General features: G+C 36.2%; 1 protein-coding gene across 5 annotated transcripts in view; it reads left to right on the forward strand.

Annotated features, from left to right (window-relative positions):
- The window catches only part of PCDH10 (protocadherin 10), a 71,155-nt gene extending 57,664 nt beyond the window's left edge, over window positions 1–13,491 (forward strand). For 3 of the 5 annotated variants that reach the window (XR_010909999.1, XM_060778939.2, XM_060778938.2), the window contains one exon: window positions 12,699–13,491. Coding sequence is in view for 3 of the 5 variants with exons in the window: in XM_060778939.2 (XP_060634922.2) it covers window positions 12,699–12,718 (20 nt within the window). In the remaining 2 variants the exon portion in view is untranslated. Of the gene's footprint in view, window positions 1–3,074; window positions 3,152–12,698 lie in introns of those variants that run through there. The other 2 variants (XM_060778937.2, XR_010910000.1) reach the window with 2 other exon arrangements.
- The last annotated feature ends 11,116 nt before the right edge of the window (window positions 13,492–24,607 follow it).

The raw sequence follows: 24,607 nt of genomic DNA on the forward strand, positions 1-24,607 counted from the left end.
AACCAATACTCTAGCATAGTGGACATTTCAGAACTAAGGGGTGCGGTAAGGGCTTGTACAATACAACTGCATGAACAATGCTGATAGAAAAGTACAAGAGCTAGATGATGAATTAGGTCTAGAAGGACCAAGTCAATTAGAGTAATACAACTACAGGGGCATGGACAATAGTAAAGTGCAAGAGTCAGATATTAAGTTATGGCTAGAAGGGCCAATTCATCTAGTGAACCAATTATTCAAAGGCACATTGATTATATTGATATATATTTAAAAGTGGTGGGAGTCTCTGTGTATTTCACCAATCTTGATAGGTTGGGAAAGGAAGCCGACTCTTTATTTTGCCAGAAAAGGGGCAGTCCAGAGTAAACAGGTGGGCTGCCTTGGGTGCTATGCAGCCCAAGAGCGTCAATTTATTCACCTTTGGCATAGATGAAGGCAGAAATTGGTGTCTGAATAGTATAGCAAGGCTTCTTCCAGTGACTGTACTAGCACTGTTTGAGCTCTGTTTCATAGAACACAATGCCTCAGGCCCACACTAGTAGATATATAATCACAGTGGAGAACTTGGGAGGAAGTGTCACTTCATTTCGGTCTTCCAGCAACCACAAATGTAGTGCCAGTGAAAACAATGATTTGAAGCAAACTGTTTGAATGTTGATTCCTTTCCTCTCTTCTCTTTACACTGACCCATTTATCATTACAACACCAAATAAAATAAGTCAATCCATAAGATGCTCATATCACCGCACTTCCTTTAAAGTGCCACAGCTCCCTGCTTGTGTTGAATTTCTCTTTTCATTTATGTAAGTATCCTTCTCAGGCCATATGCTGAACACATATAGCTGAAACTTCATCTCACTTCTAGTGGAGATTGACCACGGGGCTTCTTGACATTGATTGCAAAATCCCTGAGGTTTCTATACACTGAAAAACACATTTTCCCTTGGATTCATGATTAAATATGCTTTTCCCCAGCCTGAGTACAAGTCCACAAGTGCTCTTCATCACACAAGAAAGACCTCTGCTTTCCTTTTTTTCCTTCCTTACATGCTCAGCATTTTTAACACATTTGGTTTAATACTAAAGATGGTGTGGAGGCGGTTGCTTCCATTCCTTGTGGGCTGCAGGCTCGATGCAAGAACCAGTGATCTGCTGCAATGTTTGGGGAGATGGTTTTGATCTTTCCTTCTGTTAGCATTTTGTTAGAGCCCCTTAAAGAATCACATAAATGTATATTGGAAAGCAGTGCCAGATATAACGAAGAAAAAATAACTTAATTTTAGATGATAAATTCTGAAGAGCTATATTCATTGACAATGGTTGAAGCAGTTGGGCCATGGATTCTCAAAAAAGAAAGAAAGAAAGAAAGAAAGAAAGAGCAAGGAGGAATAATAGAATCATGAAGTTGAAAGAGATAAGAAATGCCATCTAACCCAATCCCATGTCATGCAGGGGGAATTTAGGATCTTATCACATTGGACTTGGACTCCATCTTAGAGGCAGGATGGAGCCCAACGGAGCCCATCACATGATCCAAATCTACGTCCAGTGGGGCTCTCTCCTGGCTACATACTGGAAGTGTCCTAGGATGGAGCATTGAGAACACGGAAGGCTTCCCATGTTCTCATTGATTAAAATGGGGTGAGCACGGGGCGGGGGGGGGGGGGGGGAGAGCTGGGCACTGACACTTTTTCCCATGTGATGAGGAAAGCGGTGATGCGGGCAATGAAGGGTAGCAGTTTTCCCCACTGCCTGCCAGATTCACCAATGAATTCCCCTGCTGTCACCCACTTTTTGGACCTCAATGTGCCAAGGTCCTAAGTGTCTTCCTTTACCAAGTTACATGTTTGGTTTAAACCACTTTTTTGCCCTTTTGTCATTAGACCTAATTGGAGCTAGCACAACGTGGGAAGCTTCCCGTATTCTGCGGAAAACATCCCATTACGCTTCTATCCCAGACTGAGGCTGAGTGCCCGCCCTGATAGTCAGAGTGGATCTCAGTCCTGAAGATGTTGTGGAAGCATCCTAGGATGCTGATTTAGATTCCCCCATGTGATGGGGAAAGCATTGCAGAGAGGAAAATGTGCGTGGGGCAATGGATTCACCTCACTGCCCATTTTTTTGTCTTGGAGGCGAGGAAAAGCAGGATGCTTCACCTGAACTTTCTGATGAGGCCCATGGCTGCATTTTTTTTCTGATTATGGATATCCATAATGTATGGGTGGATAATTTTAATATGCATGTCATTTTGTTGTTTTTTCATGGAAACATTTTTATGCATTGAAATGTATGACACTGGTGTTGTATATGCCTTAGTAAATATCCATCTATAGGACCTATGCTCAGTAACTATATTCCTTCTTTTCCTGCAAACTACTGATGATGGTTTCATCAGGCATCTTCTCTTCTGTATTATGGTCAAGATGAGGTCACTATTTTAGATACATGACTACATTTCACTCTCTGAAATTAACAACATTTCTATTTGATTTTGTGCTTTTAAAATAACATTGGGAACCTGCACTTAAGAGGAACAGTAGGATATAAATTTGAATAAGAAATACATATAAAAATAGTGTTCAGCATTATGCTTACAGCTCCCTTAGTGTTATATTATATACTGTCCTCTCACTATATCTTTTAAAACCTCTTATTCCTTTGAATAAACTCTTGAATAGATAGCAAAATACAGTACATGTTTTTGAGACCATAGCATAGTTCATCCCTTTAGAAAAAGTGAATATGTTATATTTCAAACAAACGTGCTAAGGATAATATTTTATGACTGCTTTCCCCCTTCCTAATCCTTTTCATTGCAGATGTTTATTTAATGTATGTGTGTGTTTGTATGATAAAATTCAGTGCAGTAAGATGTATTAAGCCATCATGTGGAAAGGATCAATATGAAGTTATCTTCTTCACTACATTTTGGCAAATTTAGCAAATTTACCGACGACTGTAAAAAAAACTTGAAGAGGTATGGCAAAAAATATTTATAGTGTGATCACAAGACCTACAATTCTTTATTCTTTCATAAACTCTTGTAATGACCATGATGCTTTCCACCTCTCTAGGCCTTGCCATTTGTGGATCTCAAAGTGGATTATAAAAGAATAGTGATTTTAAGACCTGCAGATCCTCTGTGAGATAGGTAAGCAAAGCATTATTATTCTCATTTTACAGACAAGGGAATCATGGACAGAGAGGTTTAGTGATTCTCTCCTTTTCCTTTTCCCCTTCTGTCACCTGAAGGCAGAGCCACAAATAGCTCAGATGCATTTTCTTGATATATTCTGCTTTAACCACATTATCATCCTTCTTTCCATAGAACCTCTCTGACTCCATATCCCCAACTGTAAAGCAAGGATAATAATACCGGTCCTGACCAATTTCTTTGCAACCACTTTTTTCAGCCTATAGAAAAAAATGAGAAAGTTAATGCCGGCCTTACTTTAGAGAACAATCTTTATCTTCTGGAGTTTGGAGAGAGAGAAAACTACATTCTGTGGAAAGGAATGCATTCAGCAAAATGTACTGATGAAATTCTGAATTGGGAATCCCTATATATACTATGAAACTTATCAAGGGGTACTACAAATTGATCCAGAGACCGTACAACCTCTGAGGATGCTTGCCATAGTGCAGGCAAGACATCAGGAGAAAATGCCTGTAGAACATGGCCATATAGCCCAAAAAAACCTACAACAACCCAGTGATTCCAGCCATGAAAGCCTTCGACAATACATTGAAACCAGATCAAGCAAGGTTGAAACATCTTTGGCTTGTAATAATCTGTGCAAGTTCCCAACTTCTGTCTCTTCCTTCCTTTACCCTATAGATAGATAGATAGATAGATAGTAAGTTAGGAATGATTAGAAAGAGAGATCGCTTTTTAAAGTTACTGACTTTTTACAATAGAAATTGTTACATTTGAGTGTTAATATTTTTATTTTATTTATTAAAATCTATGCTTGCCATAGGTGCAAGTGAAATGTCAGGAGAGAATGCCTCTAGAACATGGCCATATAGCCCAAAAAAATCCTACAACAACCCAGTGACTTGGTTTTGCTTGTAATGGCTCTGGTAGTTCTAAACTGGGATACGTTAGTTCCAAAACTCACATCTGAGCAGCATCAGCTCAGTGTATGACGATTTTACCTCATCTCAGCATATATCATTTTCAGTAAGATTTCTGTGGCTGCTGTTTGTACAAACTATGTGGCAGACCAATTGTAATATGTTATAAAGCTCACTTTAAAATACACAAAGGAGAAGATGAATGAAATGCACTACATTCCACTGCAATATAGAATGGGGAAATATATACTTTCTCTTGTACAATTAACAAATCTGTGTTTCAGAGAATCCTAGTTAATACATTGTCGTGATTTCTGATTCCATTCAGAGATTTCTCTCCTGTGAAGGACCAGCATTTCACTGCATAATAATTGCACTTTTTATCTTTTTTTCTTACTGCAATAAAGTGACATGCAACAATTACATGTTGAAATATGAGTGAAGCTTAACTCGCCTGCACACTTGCCCCCTTGTAGCTATGGGACTTCACTTGGCTGCAAGTGTGGGTGAGTGAACTAAGATTGTGACTATTATGCAATTAATCCTAATTTTACCAGTCCAAAAATGGGGGCGTGACTTATGTAGTGAGGACTATTATGTGAGGAAAAACTGCCAACAGTGTTTACTGAAACAAATATTTCTTTCAGATTGCATCAAAATGATCCAAGTATTTGGGAATGAACAAACTATGTGAGTCTATCATTTGAATTGACAACCCTTCTTTTCTGGGTTGGTTCTAATTCTGGAAAGACATGTTGGAAAGATTAAACAATCAGAATCTGCTGACAAAATTTGATCGTTATCTAAAATAGCCTTGGCCACATGGATAAGCAGTCCTCCATAGACAACATAATCATCAAGACATTGTCACCCCTATGTACATTAACAAAGGCTTCAGAAGTTTAAGGATGTTATCCCAATGGGAGGAAGCAAGGGGAAAATATTTGGAAGAGTGGGAACTCATATTACCCAGGCAAGGTCTGTTTTCAGGAATGGCCAGTTATCTGAGGATCTTTCCTCGTCTTCTTCCCGCTTCCCTCCTTTTTTTTCAATCAAGAGTCTTCTCTCCATTTTTTCACACTGACAAGATGGAATCCCACAGGTGGTTGCCAGAAGTGGCCATGCGTCATAGGATGGTCAGCATGTGAAAATCGAGAGAAAATGGAGGAGGGGGGAGTTACATGGGATAAGATCCTAAGTCTTTGGGGACTAAACTAGTGTAGAACATGAATCCTCCATCAGACTTGCTGTTGTTTTTGGCTGTTTCAACATTATTTTCCTGACAGGGAGCATTCTTTTAATTTACAGTGCTCCACACAAATACATTTTCTGCATGAAGATCGCACTTATTTTTATCATTTAGTTGCTTCCTTTTTATGTGTTTCCTTCCTTGCTTGATCAGTCTACATTGTTTTTTTACCTGGTGAGGAGCCAAGATAGCTTTTAATGTACTTTGTAAAATCTACAATTACAAACACAATGAATTGTACTTATCAAAATAATAATTAGACTACATCATTAATAAAAAAATCCTCAATAATGATACACTGTATTAAAATATTAGAAACTGTACTCATCCATTTAGAGCATCTTTCTATTTTAATCAGTCAGTTAATGGAATCCTGCCTGAGTAGAAAGTCTTTATCTGTGAGCAAAAGAACAAGGAGATGGCCAGTTTAACTTTCCTCAAAAATAAGTTCTTAAGTCTTGGAAGAAAGCCATATCTCATGTCCACACCAAATATCCCTCTGACAAGGTCAGGACCAAGAGAAAGGTCTCTCCTGCAGAGTCAAAGTTTGGCTGGATTTGTATTGGATCTTTATATGGATTTTTAGGTCATATCCAGGACTTTGAATTGTGACTTGAAATGGACTGGTAGCTGGCAAACCTTTTATAATAGGGGGGGGGGGGGGGGGTTATGTATTCTTTCAGACTTCTATTTCTCTGACCTCGCTCTCTTTGTCCCGCTCTCTTCTCCTCTGTTCCTCTCTCTCTCTCATTCCATTCCTCTTTTCCTCTCTCTTTTGTGTATTTATATCCTTTATAGCTGATTTCCATTATCAATGTGCTTGTGTTATATATTTTATATAATCTGTAATTATATAAACTTTTACTGGAGTCATATTAGATTGTATAGCAGGAAGCTCACAAATGAATTATGCCTATTTTATGTTATTATTAAACTTTAAAAAGGCCAAGTTCAGGGTTGCAACTTCTAGAGAAGTAGCCGTGTTCTTTTAGAAATCAACAAAGAATCTTCTGATATTTCAGAGCAGGAAGCATTTAAGCCAGCCAAGACAATGTGCACCTGACCTTAAAATGGCTGTTAGAACAAAGACACTTATAATACCTTATCAAAAACCTTGCTATCTGTCACCTGATTGAAGATAGTGGATTTTTATTCATTAGACATTAATTGCCTGAATAATGCTAGGATATTTGGATTATCATCAATACTTGTTTATGAAAGGTGCATATAATTATTCCATCACAACCCTAAAACTTCAATCTCACAATTTACCTAAGCACCATTCTGATGGATTTTGTTTCTTTGCTGTCAAATTTGTTGGAAAGAAAATCTCAAGAAAATAGCCTCTTTTCTCTTTCTTTTAATACATTAAATAGCACTGCGATACCAAAGACAATCCAGAATTCACTTTGTACTTTGTGTTCCAATAAATAATGAAAGGAGACTATTTCTTTTTAAAGCTATCTATCTTTCATCTTCCTTCAGTTTTTCTATTCCAGTAATTTACGCTGTATGGTAGTTTAGGTTCTCACAAGAAGTTCAGTGGATTTTCTTTCTTTGAACAAATGACCCTCATACCATATAACAAATTCTTTTGAAAGTTCCAGGAGTTTCAAAACTACATGCCTTGAGGGAGGGAGAACTGCTACTAACAAACAAGCCAAGAATTATGGAACCAGTTTCATAGTACTGTAATTTGGATTCTAGTCAATATACTTTCATTCACTGTGGTTAATAATAATCACCAATAATAAGCCAATTCTATGTGTTTGGTACATCTTCCATCTAATTCAGTAGTGTTAAAAGTAGCTTCTGAGGGTTTCAGGTAGATTTCTTTCCTTGCTCCACTTTGGGATTCCTTCTAGGTCTTCTAAAACATGTGCTGCATTACTGGGAACCTCTCTCCTATTAAAGCTTAGTATTTTTTAAAATGAACAATACACTTTGATCCCTAATAGAAAATAGATAAAATAGTATATGTTTACTCTTGTCATGTTCCTTCAAAGTGTTTTCTTGGAAAGATATGTTCAAATGAGGTTTGCCTCCCCCACATAATATGACTTGTTCTCTTAATGCATTTCATGACTAAGTATGGATTTGTAGTCTGACAGTCAAACTGCTATACCATGTTGACTTTCAAATAGCTTCATTTATAAAAACAATAATTCTGTCTACATCTAGGGTATTTGAACATTTCCATTTTAATCAAAGGGATTTATTATTATTATTAACTGAACCTACTGACTTCAATAGATACTGAATTGCAAGCAGCTAAAACATATAATAATAATAATAATAATAATAATACTGTTGCTCAGATGATTCATTGGAACTTGTTCCACAAATACCATTTGCCTGTGACAAAGAACTGGTGGAACCCCAAGCCTTAAAAAGTTACAGAAAATGAACACGTCAAACTACTCTGGGACTTCTGAATTCAGACTGACAGAGTTTTGGAGCACAATACTCCTGACCTCATGATCATGTTAAAAACCAAGTATGGATCGTCGATGTTGTGATCCCAAGCAACAGCAGGATTGAAGAGAAACAACTGGAAAAACTGACGAGGATATAAAGATCGAAGTGCAAAGGCTCTGGCACGAGTCTTAAATATCTTGGGTATATACCTCTAACAGATTTTTTAAAAAGTTGTCTTAAAATTATAGAGTTGAAAGTGACACATAGGTCATCCAGTCTAACCACGTGTCATGTAGGTACAAACAATGAAAGTACTCCTAGCAAATTGTCATCAGCTTCTGTTTAAAAACCAGTGTATTGGTCTATTGATTTCAGTGGGAGGGAAGGAATTATTCCAGTCTCAGGTCTGGCACAGAGTCAGGCCTTTTTTAGGAGAGTGAAGGGATTTAGGATCCTATATATGGAGGCCTGACTTGCTAAACTTAAGGACATTAGGGAACTTGAGTTCTTTTTGAACACAGCCCAGCAGACCATTCTGGATGCACAAACACAAGTCAGATGAACATACAGAGAATGACTATTAGGAGGTCACTTCAAATGTGGAGAAAGCTGATGCTTGGAGGAGTGTCACACTTAGAAGGAGGAGGAGGGCCAGGTATCATTCTGTGAATCTGGAGGTATACGTTTGATTTGAAGTTCTCTACCTAGTAACAAGTTGTGCCAGAATAACTAACTTTCTTTCTTTCTTTCTTTCTTTTGAATTACAAGCTTGGGAGATGCAGGGAATGCTGTGGATGTAACATATCTTGATTTCAGAAAGTTCTCCATGTTATTCTTACAAATAAACTAGTAAAATAAGGGCTAGACAATACTACTGTTAGGTGGATTTATACTGACCCCAAAGGGTGCTCATTAATGGTTACTCCTCATCCTGGAAAGTAGTGAGTAGTGAAATGCTGCAGGGTTTGGTACAGGGCCCAGTTCTGTTCAGCATCTTTATTGATGACTTAGATGAAGGCTTAGAGGGCATGCTTATCAAGTTTGCAGATGACACCAAAGTAAGAGGGGTAGTTAAGACTCTAGAAGACATTATCAGAATTCAAAATGGCCTTAGCAGATTAGAGAGTTGGGCCAAAACTAACAAAATTAATTTCAACAAGGAGAACTGTAAGATACTACATTTAGTTAGAAAGAATGAAATGTAAAGATAAATGAGTGAAGCCTGGCTTGACAATAGTCCATGTGAAAAAGATCTTGGAGTCTTAGTGGACATGTAGTGGACATCACATGGTTGGCTCATGTTTGAGCCAACTATGTGATGCAGCAGCTAAAAAAAAGCCAATGGGATTTTTGGCTACATCAAAAGGAGTATAGTGTCCAGATCAAAGGAAGTCATGATGCATTCTGCTTTGGTTAGACCTCACTGGAATACTGTGTCCTATACTGGGCACCACAGTTCAAAAGAGATATTGACAAGCTGGAAGATATCCAGAGGAGAGCGACTAAAATGATTAAAGATCTGGAGACCATGCCCTATGATGAGCATCTTAAAGAACTGAGAATGTTTAGCCTGCAGAAGATAAGTTTGAGAGGAGACAAGATAGCCATATTTGAAAAGATGTCATGAGGAAGAGGGAGCTGACTTGTTTTCTCCTGCCCTGGAGACTAGAGGTCAGAGCAATAGGTTCAAATTACAGGAAATAAGGTTCCACTTGAACATTAGGAAAAAATTCCCAACTGTAAAAGCTGTTCAACAATGGAACTCACTGCCTTGGAATGGAGTGGAAGCACCTTCCTTGGGTGCTTTTAAATAGAGACTGGATGGTCATCTGTCAGGTGTACATACTTTGATTTTGCTTTTCCTGTGTGGCGAGGGTTGTACTAGTTAGTCCATGTGGTCTCTTCCAACACTATGATTCTATGATTCTATATCTATGATCTGTAATGCTTTCTGACTCAATTATTGGCAGCAGTGGGTCCCTGCACTACACAAACAGTGCCATGTATATGAAGATACCATAAACATGTAAATGCTGAATTGTCCCTATTAATTTAGTTTGTTTGATGATGAACCTTGTACAGTATTAGAATCATAGAGTTGAAAGAGACCACATGGGCCACCTAGTTCAACCTCCTGCCATGTAGGAAAAGCACAAAGTACCCCGGATAGATGGCTATCCAGCTTCCGTTTAAAAGCTTCCAAAGTATTGATATAACTGTAGCATTTTCAAGAAAATATTTCAGCAAAGATAGTTGATTTTTTTTCTTAGTTGCAATCACAGTTAGGTTGACCTGGTGTATTTTCTGAATTCTGTGCTCTCGATCACAATCAAAATAGCTGATCTCTCAAGCTGGCAATATATACATAACACAAACTGTCAGATGTAGATATAGATACCAGTTTGTCTAATGAGCTGCTCTTTTACACTTACTTTTTAAAAAACAAACTATTTTCAGCAGTCCTTCATATGCTTGAATTTGAATGCTGAGATTAATGCAAAATATATGGCAGCTGTCTGAAAAATTTATCCACACATATGTATGTATATAATTTTCGCTTTTTTTTTGCATGGTATTTTATTGAAGGGTAATAAGGGAGTAGATAAACAAAAACAAAAGTGTTACTTTTGGATTTAAATAAAATATATAGTAAATTGATGTGAGAACCTAGAAGAATAAAAAGAAAAGAGAAAGAGAAAAAGAGAAAAGTAAAAGAGAGAGAAAGCAGAAACATTACATGAAAATGGTAGTATGCAAGTGCAATGTATATATTAGCCTCCTATCTCCTCAAATGTAGCCATATTTGAATTAGTACCATCAAGACTTTGTCCATCGTACTCAGTCCCCTTCACACCTTCATCCTTTTCATCATCATAAGTGTTTCATAATTTGAAGAAGTTTTTAATTAAAGTCCACTTTGTCTTCTCTGGCATGGTCTTCTATCGATTTCTGAGATGTTGTGTTAGGCTGTATGTATATAATTTTCAATCACATAATTCAACCTCCTCCCTTATATATTGGTTGGTGATTGTGTAATGGTTCACTTTGAAAACAAGTTCCTTGTTCTTGCAGAAAGCTTAAATTTAGCTTCAGATAGCAAGATAAAGGTGAAACCTATTAGTTTGGAAATACTATTTATTTATATTATATATAACCACAGAATGCTCCTTCTGCATCCAAAAGTTACGAAAGCACTAGTCTTATTTTATATTGGAAGGGCATTAGAGTTATACACAATACACAATAATTCAAATATTTGATTCACACCTGGAGACTCCATTAGCATTCTTACTTTAACCCACATCCAATTAAAGAGAACTTTAGAAATTATGTACAGATGACCCTGCTGTAGAGGTAGTTTTGTGAGATATCCTGTTACTTTTAGCCATTTAAGATTAGGAATGGATGCATCTACACTATAACAGACATGGGCAAACTTTGGGCATCCATGTGTTTTGAACTTCAACTCCCAGAGATCCTAACCAGCTTACCAGCTGTTAAGAATTAGGGGAGTTGAAGTTCAAAACACCTGGGGGGGGGGTGAAGTTTGCCCATGCCTGTTCTATAAGGTGCATCTGGAGACTTCACACTTTTCCAGTTGCACATCTAGTCCATTCCTGACTGTGCCTTTTGTATGTGTGTTTAGCGGATGGAATCTGTCCTGTTTCAAACCTTGGATTTTATTTATTTATTTATGTTTGCAGATGTGGGCAATATTATATGCATTGAACTAATTGCTTGAACACCATCTCTGTCCTAACTAAAAGATGTTTATAGCATTTTGGAGTACATTTTAAAAATATGTGCATTTTTCAATCTCGTTTTTAAATATATGCTTAGGTGGAGTGGCGTGTTAGGCAATCATTCATCAATATTTAGACATTTCAGGAATTGGGGGCAAGATGGACCCCACAAAAATATCAATTAGAACCAATTATATGACCACTGTCAGTACATCATCATCTCCAAGTGTGTCAGATATGGATGACTCCAAGCCTTCATTCTAGAGGACTCAATTGACTATCTACCACCCAGCATCCCACATAGTTAGGCTTCAGCATGCTGAAAATGATATCACATTACTTTCAATCACTATTTTGATTAAACTTTGTGGAATCTGCAGTTTTAATGTAAAAATATCAATCAAAAGAGGGCAAAAATATATTTGAGTATTTGGGGACTTTTGTAGCCCAGTAGGAGGCTTTAGGAGACATGAATCAGGTCCTCAATTTTATAAAACCTTGTTCTTTCTGATCTGGAATTTGGTGTGGTTGTTTGGTATACTGTATATACTCCCATCTCTGCCCAGTAATGACCAATATGGCAATCGACAAAAGACAGAAAATGTTTAACAGAATAAGCATACAGATGTTTATTTTCATTTTGTTCATAAACTATGATTTCTGAGGTTGGTCATGCCAGCTAATAATAAGACATAGGTTGTTTTAAAAAGGCTGCCTTTTTGTAGAAATAATGAAACATATCTGGAGTTTTCACTCATTTAAAACCACAGTTATATATAGTCCTTGGTCCCTTAGGAATACATGTTTAAATGGGCACAATCCAGCCCATGCTAAATATTTAAAATTGTAATGCTTACATTGCTTTTTATTACATGCTATTGTAACTAAAACTAATATTGAGGAATATTTATATAGTATTGTGAATATGCCCTATTAATTTCACCAAGGAACAATTAATCATGAGCTTAATTATTTCCATTTGAATGAATGCAACCTTCAAATGCCAATTTCTTGCCAAATTGTGTAAGATAGTTCTATCAATCATTTTTTTTTACAATGGAGTGTTGAAATATCATGTATTAAGCTTTATCTATTCAAAATTATTTAAATAGAGCACTGAATATTGATTAGTACTATGTGCTACCAATGTGTTGAATGTGACATAGAATTATTGCTTGATATCTTAGAAGTTTCTTTCTTTTCCCCCACAGCACGGAAAAGGATATGCTAGTCAATTCTACGGGACTTACCTGAAGCAGCATGATTTGCACAAAAGTCGACCAACAAAAGCATCAACTTTTCAACTTCATTATCTTGGCCATCTGATTCTGTGTTAACTGAAGAATTACTGTGCTGTTGGAGACATCTTGGCCAATAATAGGACCTAACTGCTCTCAGCAGGCCTGAGAAATGAGTTGAAATGTATGGAACTGTAGAAACTTCAAGGGGCAACTGATTTTTTGCCTCTCTGATCAGTGTGTGCCTGTTTACAGCACTATATAGCTCTCTCTTTCTCGTTCTCTCTCCAAAATGTCACTGAGCCCTTTAGATGTTTATATTCGCCACAGGAAGCCAATCGTACAGATTTTAAAAAAGGAAACATGCATTATAAATGCAATATCACTGTTTTAAACTTGACTGTTTTATATTATTTTTGTGTGATCAAGTGTCCCCCAGACTATTCCAACTTTACAAAAGAAATTGTGAATCATGTTCTTTTCACCTGTGGGTCATGAAAATGTTGTTAATCTGCAGGCCCACAAAATATCAAAGACATTCTGTAGTTTATACACCGTGTTGCAAAGTGTTTACTGTACTATTTCAAAGCTTCTAAATAAATATAAAATATATATATTATATTACATATAATTTTCCGGGAAACGTGGTACCATTTAGTTGATTTTTAAATGAATTCATACAGTGCGCACCATACACTAAAGTGAGAAGGTAATTCAGGGTCCTTAAATTATCCTTGCCTAAAAATAAAATAAATCTTTAATAATACTTCCCCCGTTTTTGTACTTTGGTCAATCCTGTTTGTCCTTGTTAAAAAAAAGAAAAGAAAAGAAAAATAAGCTGTAAGCAACAACATTTTTTTTCTGAAAGTTGTACTGAATTTTCAATGCCAAAGATACAGCTGTCAATAATTATGAAAATGAGCACTGACTATGTACTATCAAAGTATATATATTTCAACCACCATTATTTTGATTCTATTTCTATGGTTTTTAATTTGGAGTCAAGAAAACTTTTTATAAAGGCTCTATAAACTCACATGTATATGTTGTTAAAAAGTACACTTGGTGTCTGTGCATTTTGCAATGTATATGATGTAAGTGAAGATAACTATTTTAAGGAAATCTCCCCTACACACACATACACACACACACACACACACACACACACACACCTGATTTACATCATCTTGTTTTATGCCAACATATATTTCCATGCTGGTTGAAAATTATTTCTGAAGAAAGACCAATCATAGCTGCATCCTTTTATTTGAATTTATCCCTTCAAAACAAAAGCAATTTGAAATTAAGAGTAGCCTAAATACAGTTTCACTGGTAACCAGGTTAATCCTGCATGTGTTGTTTTATAGTAATTTTGTGTTTTGGAGTATCTCAGAAAGATATTTTTATTAGAAAAAAAATAAATTGACAAAATCTGAAAATGTTGCAAAGTAAAGGTCACCTTTACTTTCCGGGCCTCTGATTATAAATACCATTGAGGAAAAGTGAAACGTAGAATAATTTCTTCTATCTTTATTTACTTCCATACACTGCTGTGTAAAGTCATGTCTGATAACATTTACTTCAGTTGAAGATCATTAGTGGGCACACTTCCCTTTTTTATCAGTTGAAAAGAATTGATTTTATTTTGGATAATTTGGAGTTGAACCCAAGGAGCATCAAAGTGCATTCTTATACTGAATATTGTTCACAGGGTAACGTATGACTCAGTGTTATTGAGAATGGGAAAAAATGTTCCTTAAGCTTTTTAAAAAGTGAAAATACTGTTGATCTAGAACTCCATGTCTATGGGAAAGAATACAGGGTTAGTCAAAATGCATAGGCCAATAAGCCATTCAATTGAATGGCTTATTGGCCTATGCATTTTGACTAACCCTGTACATTAAAATCCCAAGTGTGCAGGATTCTCTAGTAACCGCAATAGAGTGGAGAGTCCTTTGTATGCATATTTTTGGACTTTCATATGAATGCATATGGAGTTAAAATTGATGTCAGGAATCCAGCACAAATCTTTGTTTTCCCTGGAAAAGAGCTATCCAAGGTGCTGAATCCTATCTCTTAAACAGGTTCAACATTGTGAATAGCTCTGTTAAGTTTGTTTGAACTAAACTGGCAAAATCATAGCTCTCCTAATTACATTCAGCACTGTGAATCGATTTGTTAAAGTTTGCTTGAGTTAAAACTGGCAGATTCACAGCTCTGTTGCTTTCATAGCCTCCAACTTCCAGTGTATGTATCACAGCCCTAATACCTAGTATATGTTCCAGATCAGACTAACCTCCAAAATAAAAAGTAGAGTTTATTCTTTCAATACTTTTCTCTTAAATACCGATTGACTGGGAATTGTGTGTATACATTTCATCAAGAGTTAAGGTGTGTGCGTGTCTGCGTGATGTTCCTTACCAAGTTTTAATCAGAAAAAGAAAATAATTTGCCATTGATTATTTCTAAATTATTTTTTAAATCAACAGGTATTTCTTGGGATCCTTTTAATAATGTGTATGATATATATGAATCATAAGAAAAAGCACAGAAAAATATTCATCAGTTGGAGCAAACACAGCGGTAAAGTCTTCTTTAGCTTTAGGTAACAGGAGTATTAGTCACCTCTATGCCTTGTTAGTTTCACAGGAGGAGGGGGTGGGGAAATGGGCTATTTTAGTAATGAAATGTGTAGATGATATATCATTGGGTAAAGTCTGTCAAGTTGTTGCTGCTTTTAAAAGAGGAAACTGAATGCTCATTTGGGAAATTGTTTTGCTTTATTTTTACAGCCTCTATATACAGAGGTGTATATTGTGAATTAGTATTGTTTCTTGTCCTGTTGAGAAGGGGTGGAAATCACATTTTGGTTTTTTTTAAAATAGACTATTAAAATGTCTTTATTTACTGAAAATCTCCCTCACATTTTGCATGCACTTTTTGGAGAAAATATTTATAATAAGTAAGGTTTTATCCTGTCTGTACAATGGACTAGGAGAAATACGCCTGCATATGTATCAATTCATTTCATGCTTTAGCCATTCCTTCTTCTATTTATGTATATGAGCAGAGCAGTACAAGTGAGGTCAGTGGGACCCTTACATGTGGAAACAAGATTGACCTGTCATCGTTTCATTACTACAAGGGGAAACCATTCACAATCTGTTTGGTTCTCTCCTACTTGCTAGTGGAAAGAAAAGCTAACAGTTGTCTTTTAATGTGATAAAATTACTGGAAAGTGACTTGTGGCATCAATATGACCATCATGAATATTTCATTTGAATTTATTCCCTTTACAATTTTTGATATTTGTTGGCTGGAAAATCTTATTTTAAAACCTAGATTTTAATCTGATAGATCATGATACAAATGAAATTATTCACCACATAAAACCTATGTGGTAAAAAGAATCATATCACAATCAAATAACCAGGTCAAAACAAAAACATATGAACCATGCCTTTTTTATTCTGTTCAAGACATCAAGTATATGCCTACAGCTACTACACAGGCAAAAATGAGTTCAAAGTAGATTAATTGTTGAGTTCATTCTCAATTCATGAATTATAAAGATAAAGGAAAACAAAATGTTCTGATTTGCTTGTGGTAACCATTTAGAACAGAAGTAGGTTTGTTCCAAGATTGTTAATTCCTTATATTACACCTGAAACCATTTAAGGAAGCTTTCACATCAGCTTCCAAACTTAGATGAAAAAATTCTGAATGACATTTAAAAGCCCCAGGTATAACCATCGAGCAACATCATCTATTTAAAAGAAAATAATGTTGTACATCTTTCTTAATGCCATATGTTTCCACACAAGTTCTACGGATGTGCTTCTGCTTGAAACCAAATCAATTTGGATTTGAAGGCAATACAAATGGGAGAACACCTAAGTGCTTTGAAAACTATTCCATACATTAAGGAAGTGTTCTATGAAATACCTGCAACACTATAATTTGGTAGGATAACATTTGGAATTGGTAGTTTGCATTTAACATGTACTTTAGAAAATGATTTTCCTTTACATATTAGATAATATATCAAGCACGTTGCTTTGATCTTTCACCACATTTGTATACATGCATAGCAGTCAGGTAATATAAGAGTTGTTTCATTTTTAAAAAAGAAAGGTGTGCATATTAATGGCTTTTTACATTTCTTAGAAGAAAACAATAATAATAACAACTATTTCTTTTCTGGATCATATTTAGAAATATAAAACCATATTTCTCAGTTTTGCAGCCATATATACAACCACAAATGTATTACCTCAACCAGGTCACAACATGAGCAATGTATGTGGTATAAATTCTGCTCTCCTTTGTTCAGCTTAGTAAGTATTTCAAAGTACTCACTCATGCAAAAATGAGCACTTCCTTTGTCTCCAGCTATGAATGATGGAGAGGCCACAGTTTTGACAGTTACCGGTTTATCTCATTCTTGCCAGCATAGTTAAATAGTAACTATTTTTGCTTGCTTCATCAGTAGAGATACTAAAATAAATGCACCATCACATGTAATGGAACTGTCTGATATTGAGTTGGATGTCCAACTAAGATGAGAACTGACTGACAAAAGTGGCTGTCTAGATTTTATGAAGTTCCAGCTTTGACAGTTAAATTGGTTCAACTGATTCTTGCTAGCATAATTAAATGTAACTATTTTTGCTTGCTTCATCAGTTTGGATGCTAGGTAAATTCACTATCATGAGTTCAAGAGCTGCAAAGTTAGATTTTTGAGAACTGCCTAACAAAAGTAGCTGGCTAGATTTTATGAAAGAGTTGTTACTATTCCGGTGCAGAGAAGCCAGAAACTTAACCAGACATAAGTTATGTCTGTGAGCCCAAAGTTCCTAAATGGAAAGTGGCATCCATGCACTGCCATTCTTAATAAAGTACAAAAGAGGTATGCACAGGGAATTGTTTAGATTTCATCAAAACAACCAGAAGAATTTGGGGTTGGTTGCAGAGTTGGGTTCTATAATAAACTAGAATAAATGTCTTCCAAGCGCACCTCTTTGTAGAGTGCTATTCTCATCTCCACAGCTATGTAACTGCTTAAATGACTGTGACTGCAACATTAACCTCCACCATTGCATCTGAAGTAGATTTAAATCCATGGCAGTTCATGCTAAAATAAATCAGTTGGCCTTAAATGTGATTAGATTCTGCAGCCTATTAGACTATCTCCATTAATTTCATTGTGCTTTGGTCAAGAGCTGTCCCACTTCTTAGTTTGCTTTTTACAATCCTGAAAGTCATAACAAACATCTAAACATAAGTCTTTATGCTTGCTCCAGAAAGTATTGGTAGAAAAAGATTAAATGAAGAAGGAAATTATTTAATCTGCCCAATGTAAAGAGTCCAAAAAAGACCTCAAACATCCCATACAAGCAAGGCTGGGAAATCTCTTCAAGACCTATTCCATCTTATTTTTCTTCTTTACTAATCTGGAATTAAGTATTGGTATAAAACTGATATACACAAATATAGATACTGGCTTTGTCCCCCATACACAGTTCAGATCCATCACTGGGTATCTGTGCCTTTGTAGATACTATTCTGGGTCATAGGCGAGAACAAATTTGGACAGCTTTCATGAACTGAAATTGTGTTAGAATTTGTCAATTAAAGTTCAATCATTAGACTTGAGCTGACTAGAAAAACAAAGCAAAGTTCTGTGTTTATAGTTTTCTTAAAAGAAAATACATTCAGCTCAAAGTATCCCATGCTTTCTTTTCTTTCTTTTTAACTCCAAATCATTCGACTATGTGAAACTTAAATAGTCATTTCGTGCTTATTCCATCACAATTATAGAACATGGTTTTATAACAATCTTACCATTAAGATGTTGTTTTCAGATTCATTTACAGACCTTCAATAAAGCCAGTCTTTTTAAAGATATTTGCAAAATATTAATTAATAAGAAATCCTGATCCATCCTGTAAAATGGTTTCAGAAATGCCAATGAATTTTCCATAATTTTAATGAAATTGTCTTTTCGTTCCAATTTAAACCCAAAATCTAATTTCTAATCCAAGCTACAGTAGTCCCAGTAAAGCAATAAATTTATATACATATTGATTTTACTATCCTTTGATTCAGTGGGTCTGCTTAGGTCGGGTGTGTATTTTGACCTATAGTTTCATGCTACTATATTGGTTACCAAGTATACTTTGTCCATGAAAGATGCTGAATAATAACAATGATAGCTACATGGTCAACCAGATTCTTCCCACAGCCATGTATGTCAAAGGGGTGTATATGAATTATGGAACTGAGGAATGTTTTTCACCATGTTTTTCTTTTTTGTGTGAATTAAAGAGTTTTTGCATAATGGGGAGGATCAACTGCAAAATACTGAAATGCAGAACATGACAATAATCCCTCTCCGAGAATTTCCCTACACCTGAAGCCAAAGGGAAGGTGATATGGTGTGTCAATGCAATGCCTCACAGTATCTCCACCCCCCCCCCCCTTTGATAAAAGCCTTGTCTGAAAGTATTGCAGTGTAAGAGCACATCTTTCAATCAGTTATTGCTTATATATGAGGACTTTTCTCAGGCTCTGAAAGATAGAGGGTTGATTGAGGTCATCCAATACCTTGCAGGTGGAACAGACATTTCATTTCAAATTCTTCATGTCCAGATCCACTGTGTTGCATTATTTTTTAGTGCTTGTGGTATACAGTAATGAATTACTTTCCAAGGACTATAGATAAGTTCTTTATAATCCCACTGTGTGATCTTTATACACAAACTACTTTAAACACTGCAAGCATACTAAAATAATTTCAATGTCTTTACATTCTTTAATATACAAAAGTTCTTTGTTATCCCATGTAGGATTTTTTGTATATTAAGAATGTTTTCTACACAGGCTTTTCTTCTGTGTCATTACATAATTCTAGCAGAGTATGGAGATAGAGCTGTCTGATAGTTGTACTCGTATACTGGTCAATGTTATTGCATGTAAAACAAATATCCACGCACATTAGAAAATGGAACTCCTCTACATGTTTTGCTAATTTTATTACTTTTTTTATTTGTTTTTACTTTTTTTGCAAAAGTAACATCTGTGCAAAAAATATTTCGAGTTCAAAACCATCAAAAGTTTTTACAATGATAACAAATAAGAAATTGTGGTCTATTGACCATTATATGAGAACACTGTCACTAAATTATGACATTAACCTTCCATAGGAATACATTCTTCAATTTTCCAGACAAATAACACTAATGAACACATTGGGATCTGGATGTAAATTGAATTGCTATTCCCAAATATCAGTATTCAATTTCACTTTGCAATTCACACTATGGTATTTAATTCAGATTCTATTCCTTTACCTGAGATAGAATTAAAATAAAATATATATAATACATGCTCACTTACTGAAAATTTAATATTATCTTTTTTCTATGCTTTGCAGCCTTGGAACAGTAAGAACAAGTTACAGAAAGCCTTGTGGCTGGTTTTGCTCTATTAACGGTTAATGTATAACAGAAATTAATATGATGATATTGTCAGAATTCTTGCAGTAAGCCAAAGATGAAATATGGATTCAGGCTATAGATCAAATCCAAGTTATCCATCCATCTGGTTGGCAAGTTCAAGACCTGTACAAGAAATGTATTTGGATTGTTTTTTGTTAAGCTGTGGGCAAGACATCTGCCCCGAACTCCTCTAGGCAGGAGAATGAACAAATTGGAAAAATACTTTGACAAGGGGTGGAAATAGATGGATGAGTCCAAAAGAAATGGAGGATTCATCTGTCTGAATAATTTTTGGATTTCCTTTTCACATATAGAGAGTTAGCATGGTGTAGTGGTTTGAGTGTTGGACTGAACCTTGCTCAGTCATTGAAAACCAGTCATACCCAGTGTGAAGCACACATCTATCCACATCATATCAAGAAGCTCTCATATGTTTGCCTTAATCAGACACAACTTGAAGGTACACAGCAACAGGAGCCATGAGCAACACATTTAAGAGGGCTAGTCCAAGTAACATATATTGCCACTGTGAAAAATAATCTACTTCCTCAGTCCCCCCTGATTCTGTGTAATGGCAAGTCTCTGAGTTCATACACCCAAAATGCAGTGTTTTTGTTTCAATGAATGTCTACTTTTGATTATGACTACTGTATGCGGCTAACTCTTAAGGTACTACAGAAATAAAGAGCTAATCATTCCTGAAACAAGGATACTACTGGCCATTGTAATGGATTTATGACTAAAATGTACAAGTATAACTTAGTGAAGTTAGTTATATCACAGCATGAAAAAGAAGAGCAGTTCAATATGTTCCAGTTATTCAAGAGATATTCATGTGTATAACAAAAGATATTCATGTGTATAATCATCTGTTTGGTTGTCTGAAGAACACATTTGCAATGAAAAAGAAACTGTTAGCTGCATAACATTTGGTAAGTCATCTGTCTTTCATTTATTCACCCTTAGGTCAAGTTCTCCAATGATGTCCAACAATTCTACTGCTTTCTGTTTTTGCATCCCAGTTTGTTATGATTATCAACAAGTCCTATTTTAATGTTTTAGTAACAATAACTATTTGTACTTGTCCCTTGTTCTTTTTCCCAGTATCTGGTTAAGATCTTTCTGAACTGGGAGTGCCATCCTTCACCACTATCTCTTCATTGTATAGAACTCCTTTCATAAATTCAGAAATGGTTTACCATTTTTTTATCTTTCCTTTCCCCCCAGCCCTTCCACTCCAATCCCCATTAGTGGGGAACTTCCATACCCCTTTAACCATAGTTAGCTTCTTCCTCTTTCCTACCCATTACACTTTCCTACTCCCCCCAATTTTCCTCCTCTTTTTTATTTTTATTTTCTCTTTTCTTTTCCCCTAAAAATTCAATAAAATTACTTTAAAAAAAGAAAAAAAAAGAAATGGTTTACCATTGCCCCCTTCTGCACAGTTCTAGCCAGCATTGGCTAAAGTGCAACTGCCATTGTCCCTGAGAGATCCTATACAAAAGTCTCCATACATGCTACTATGGCTTCCCACTGACTGCATGAAGGGCTTTGGATCTTCAGGAAAAGCTTGGAGATTTTTTCAGTATCACTGCTATTGTCACCATATCTTCTTGCTTCACAGGAACATACAATCCCATTACCACAGAAAGATGAGGATTATCACAGATAATAGTATTGCGCCATATAGTATCGAATTATAGAAGAAAAATGGATGAAGCCATTTGTACCTTTCTCAGGGTAAAACTAATAATTACATAAACAACACTTATCAGCATACATAACAGGGGGAAAGTTGACTGTTTAACAAATATGTTAGGTGAGTTTGATGCAAATATAAAATATTAGAGAATACTAAGAAGTGTTTTGTCCTTTTATCTTTTTAAAATCAAACACTTAATATTCTAAACTGGTGTGGGTCAAGGGCCTATTTTCTATCCATTAAGCCTTCCAGGGTTTGTGCAGAATGCTAGACATGCTGAAAGGAGAGGGGGAATAGATGTGGCAAGAAACTCACCTCTCTTTTTGAGGAACAGAGCTTTTTAAACATGAATCAGAGTAGAGAGAAGGACTGTAAATTTTATTAAAAAGTGACTTACCATTCCTGGGGCTTGGAGAAATGACAATTTATATTTTTGTTTTCTTTGGGGGCAAAAAATGAGGCCATCTGGGAACGATGAAGGAGTTCAATACTTCAAAAACAGCCCACCCATGGTATTAAATATAATTGCACCTAGAATCAGTAAAACACTAGCAGAAGAGATAAGAAATATTTAGAACGAAAGACTACCAATCTTAACCCACATTTCAATGCAGCATAGAAAAGAGAAAATATCCTTTTAAAAGGAATGTTGTTTTGTGTCTACTTATAAAGTATTTCCCATGTCATTCCAAACTATCGACCTATCACCTTTTTATCTGTCTTGCAGATGAAGCTGAAATTACTTTTAGCTTTTAGAGCATATAGACACAGTGGTAGTGTAAACTGAGTAAACATAAGAAAAGCAGTAAAATATAATAAGACGAAGTCAATAACAAAGTATTCTATAGATAGTAAACTGTATAGATGTTGCTGTAGCTAAATGCATTCAAGTAGACTTTATGGTGATCCCGTCAGTCTTCTTCTCAAGATATATTCATAGATTTACCTTTGCCTTTCTCTGAAACTGTATGACTTGTCCACACTTCCCAGATAAAAGCTAGAAGATACACAGGCAAACAAATTCAGGATGTGATTGAAATATTAGAAGTTGTTAATGTATAAGAGCACATAAGCTAGGAGATGCTGCCGGGAGCTTGCTTTTCCCTGAGATGGGCAATATTTCACCCCACACCCCTCTTTCCTGTTGAGTTAACTTAGTGCAAATTCAGTTTGCAGAAACTGAAAATAAAAGGAGGAGAGAGAAACTGGTACATTTTAAAAGCTCCTGAAAGGCTGAGCAAAACAAGATTAATTGCAACTGTCCCTACCAAACCAGGACAGTTGGAGAATAGAGGTTTGCAAATCTTCAATTTAAAATCATAAGTCATATCTAACTTGTAAGATTTGTATATACCAGGCATCAGCAAACGTTTTTGCCTAGGGGCGGCATTGTGGGCCTGGCCAGGAGGGCCCGGCCAGGAGGGAGGGATGGCAAGCAATGCTGGGTGGGGAGGGCCAGGCAAGACATGTGGTGACCGCCCCAATCCTCCTTCCCTGATCCTCAGGCTGTCCTCTTGGCATTATGCCAGGAGGAGGGTGAGACAGGCGGTGGCTGAGAGTGCTGTGGAGGGCTCTCAGCTGCTGCGTGCCTTCCTCCCTTGTCTTTTTGGCCTAAGGGTGTGGTGGGCCACCATGTCCTAATGTCAAGAGGACAAGGTAAATAAGGAGGGCCTGAGGTAAGGGCCCTGGGGGCCACACCTATCCCCCAGGCCTTAGTTTGCTCATGCCTGTTATATATGAACAGATATTTAGAAACAATCCCCATACATCCCTTTGTCCCACCCTGGTCTTTCCACAGATATATAAACCCATTTTCCTACTTCCAACAGACCTCACTACCTCTGAGCATGCTTACCATAGATGCAGGCGAAACGTCAGGAGAAAATGCCTCTAGAGCATGGCCATATAGCCTGGAAAACCTACAACAACCCAATCCCCACACATTTCATAATGAATACTGAAACATTTTTTTCATTGATTGCACAGGCCTACTGGAGAGTGTGCAATCCTAACCAAACCTACTAGGGAATAAAAACAACTGAGCACACTGAGACATAGTCCATCTGTAGTGTACACCAAATTACTCAAACACTATAGTTTCAATGCCAACCAATATCCGCTAAGGTCATCTTAGTCCCTTTTGTTAAATATAAATCATGCCTTTAAAATTGTGTCAATTTTTGTAATGTTGTGGTGTTTTCAATCTAATGTTTTAAAAAGAATTTTCAATTTAATGGAACCAGATATCGCCAAAAGGCAGGACTTAGTTATGCCAATGATTTTTGGGGGAATTTGAAACAAACTTTCCTTTTTTATGTAGATACATTTGCTATATAATTTCCCCTCATCATTTAAACCTACCTGTTGGAAAACATAGTATTGAAATATTGTTTTGTGTGTGTGTGTGTGTGTGTGAGAGAGAGAGAGAGAGAGAGAGAATACTATAAAATGGATAAATGTCTCTTGAATATTAGACCTCTTCTTGAAATTAAAAAAAAGTTTCCTTTTCATAGTATAAGTTTGAAATATTTAGCATTCTGCTCCCCTTGTTCTCATTTCCATTAGTCTCACTTAACATTGTTTGTTCAAGTTTACCAGAGTAGTTTTTTTTTTCTCCAGAGAGAAACCAAAAGGTGTTGATTTCCTCCTGTTTTCAGCCTGGGTACCTTTCTGTTTGCTCA

The sequence above is a fragment of the Anolis sagrei genome, chromosome 5 (assembly GCF_037176765.1).
Source record: "Anolis sagrei isolate rAnoSag1 chromosome 5, rAnoSag1.mat, whole genome shotgun sequence".
Classification (NCBI taxonomy): Eukaryota; Metazoa; Chordata; class Lepidosauria; order Squamata; family Dactyloidae; genus Anolis; species Anolis sagrei.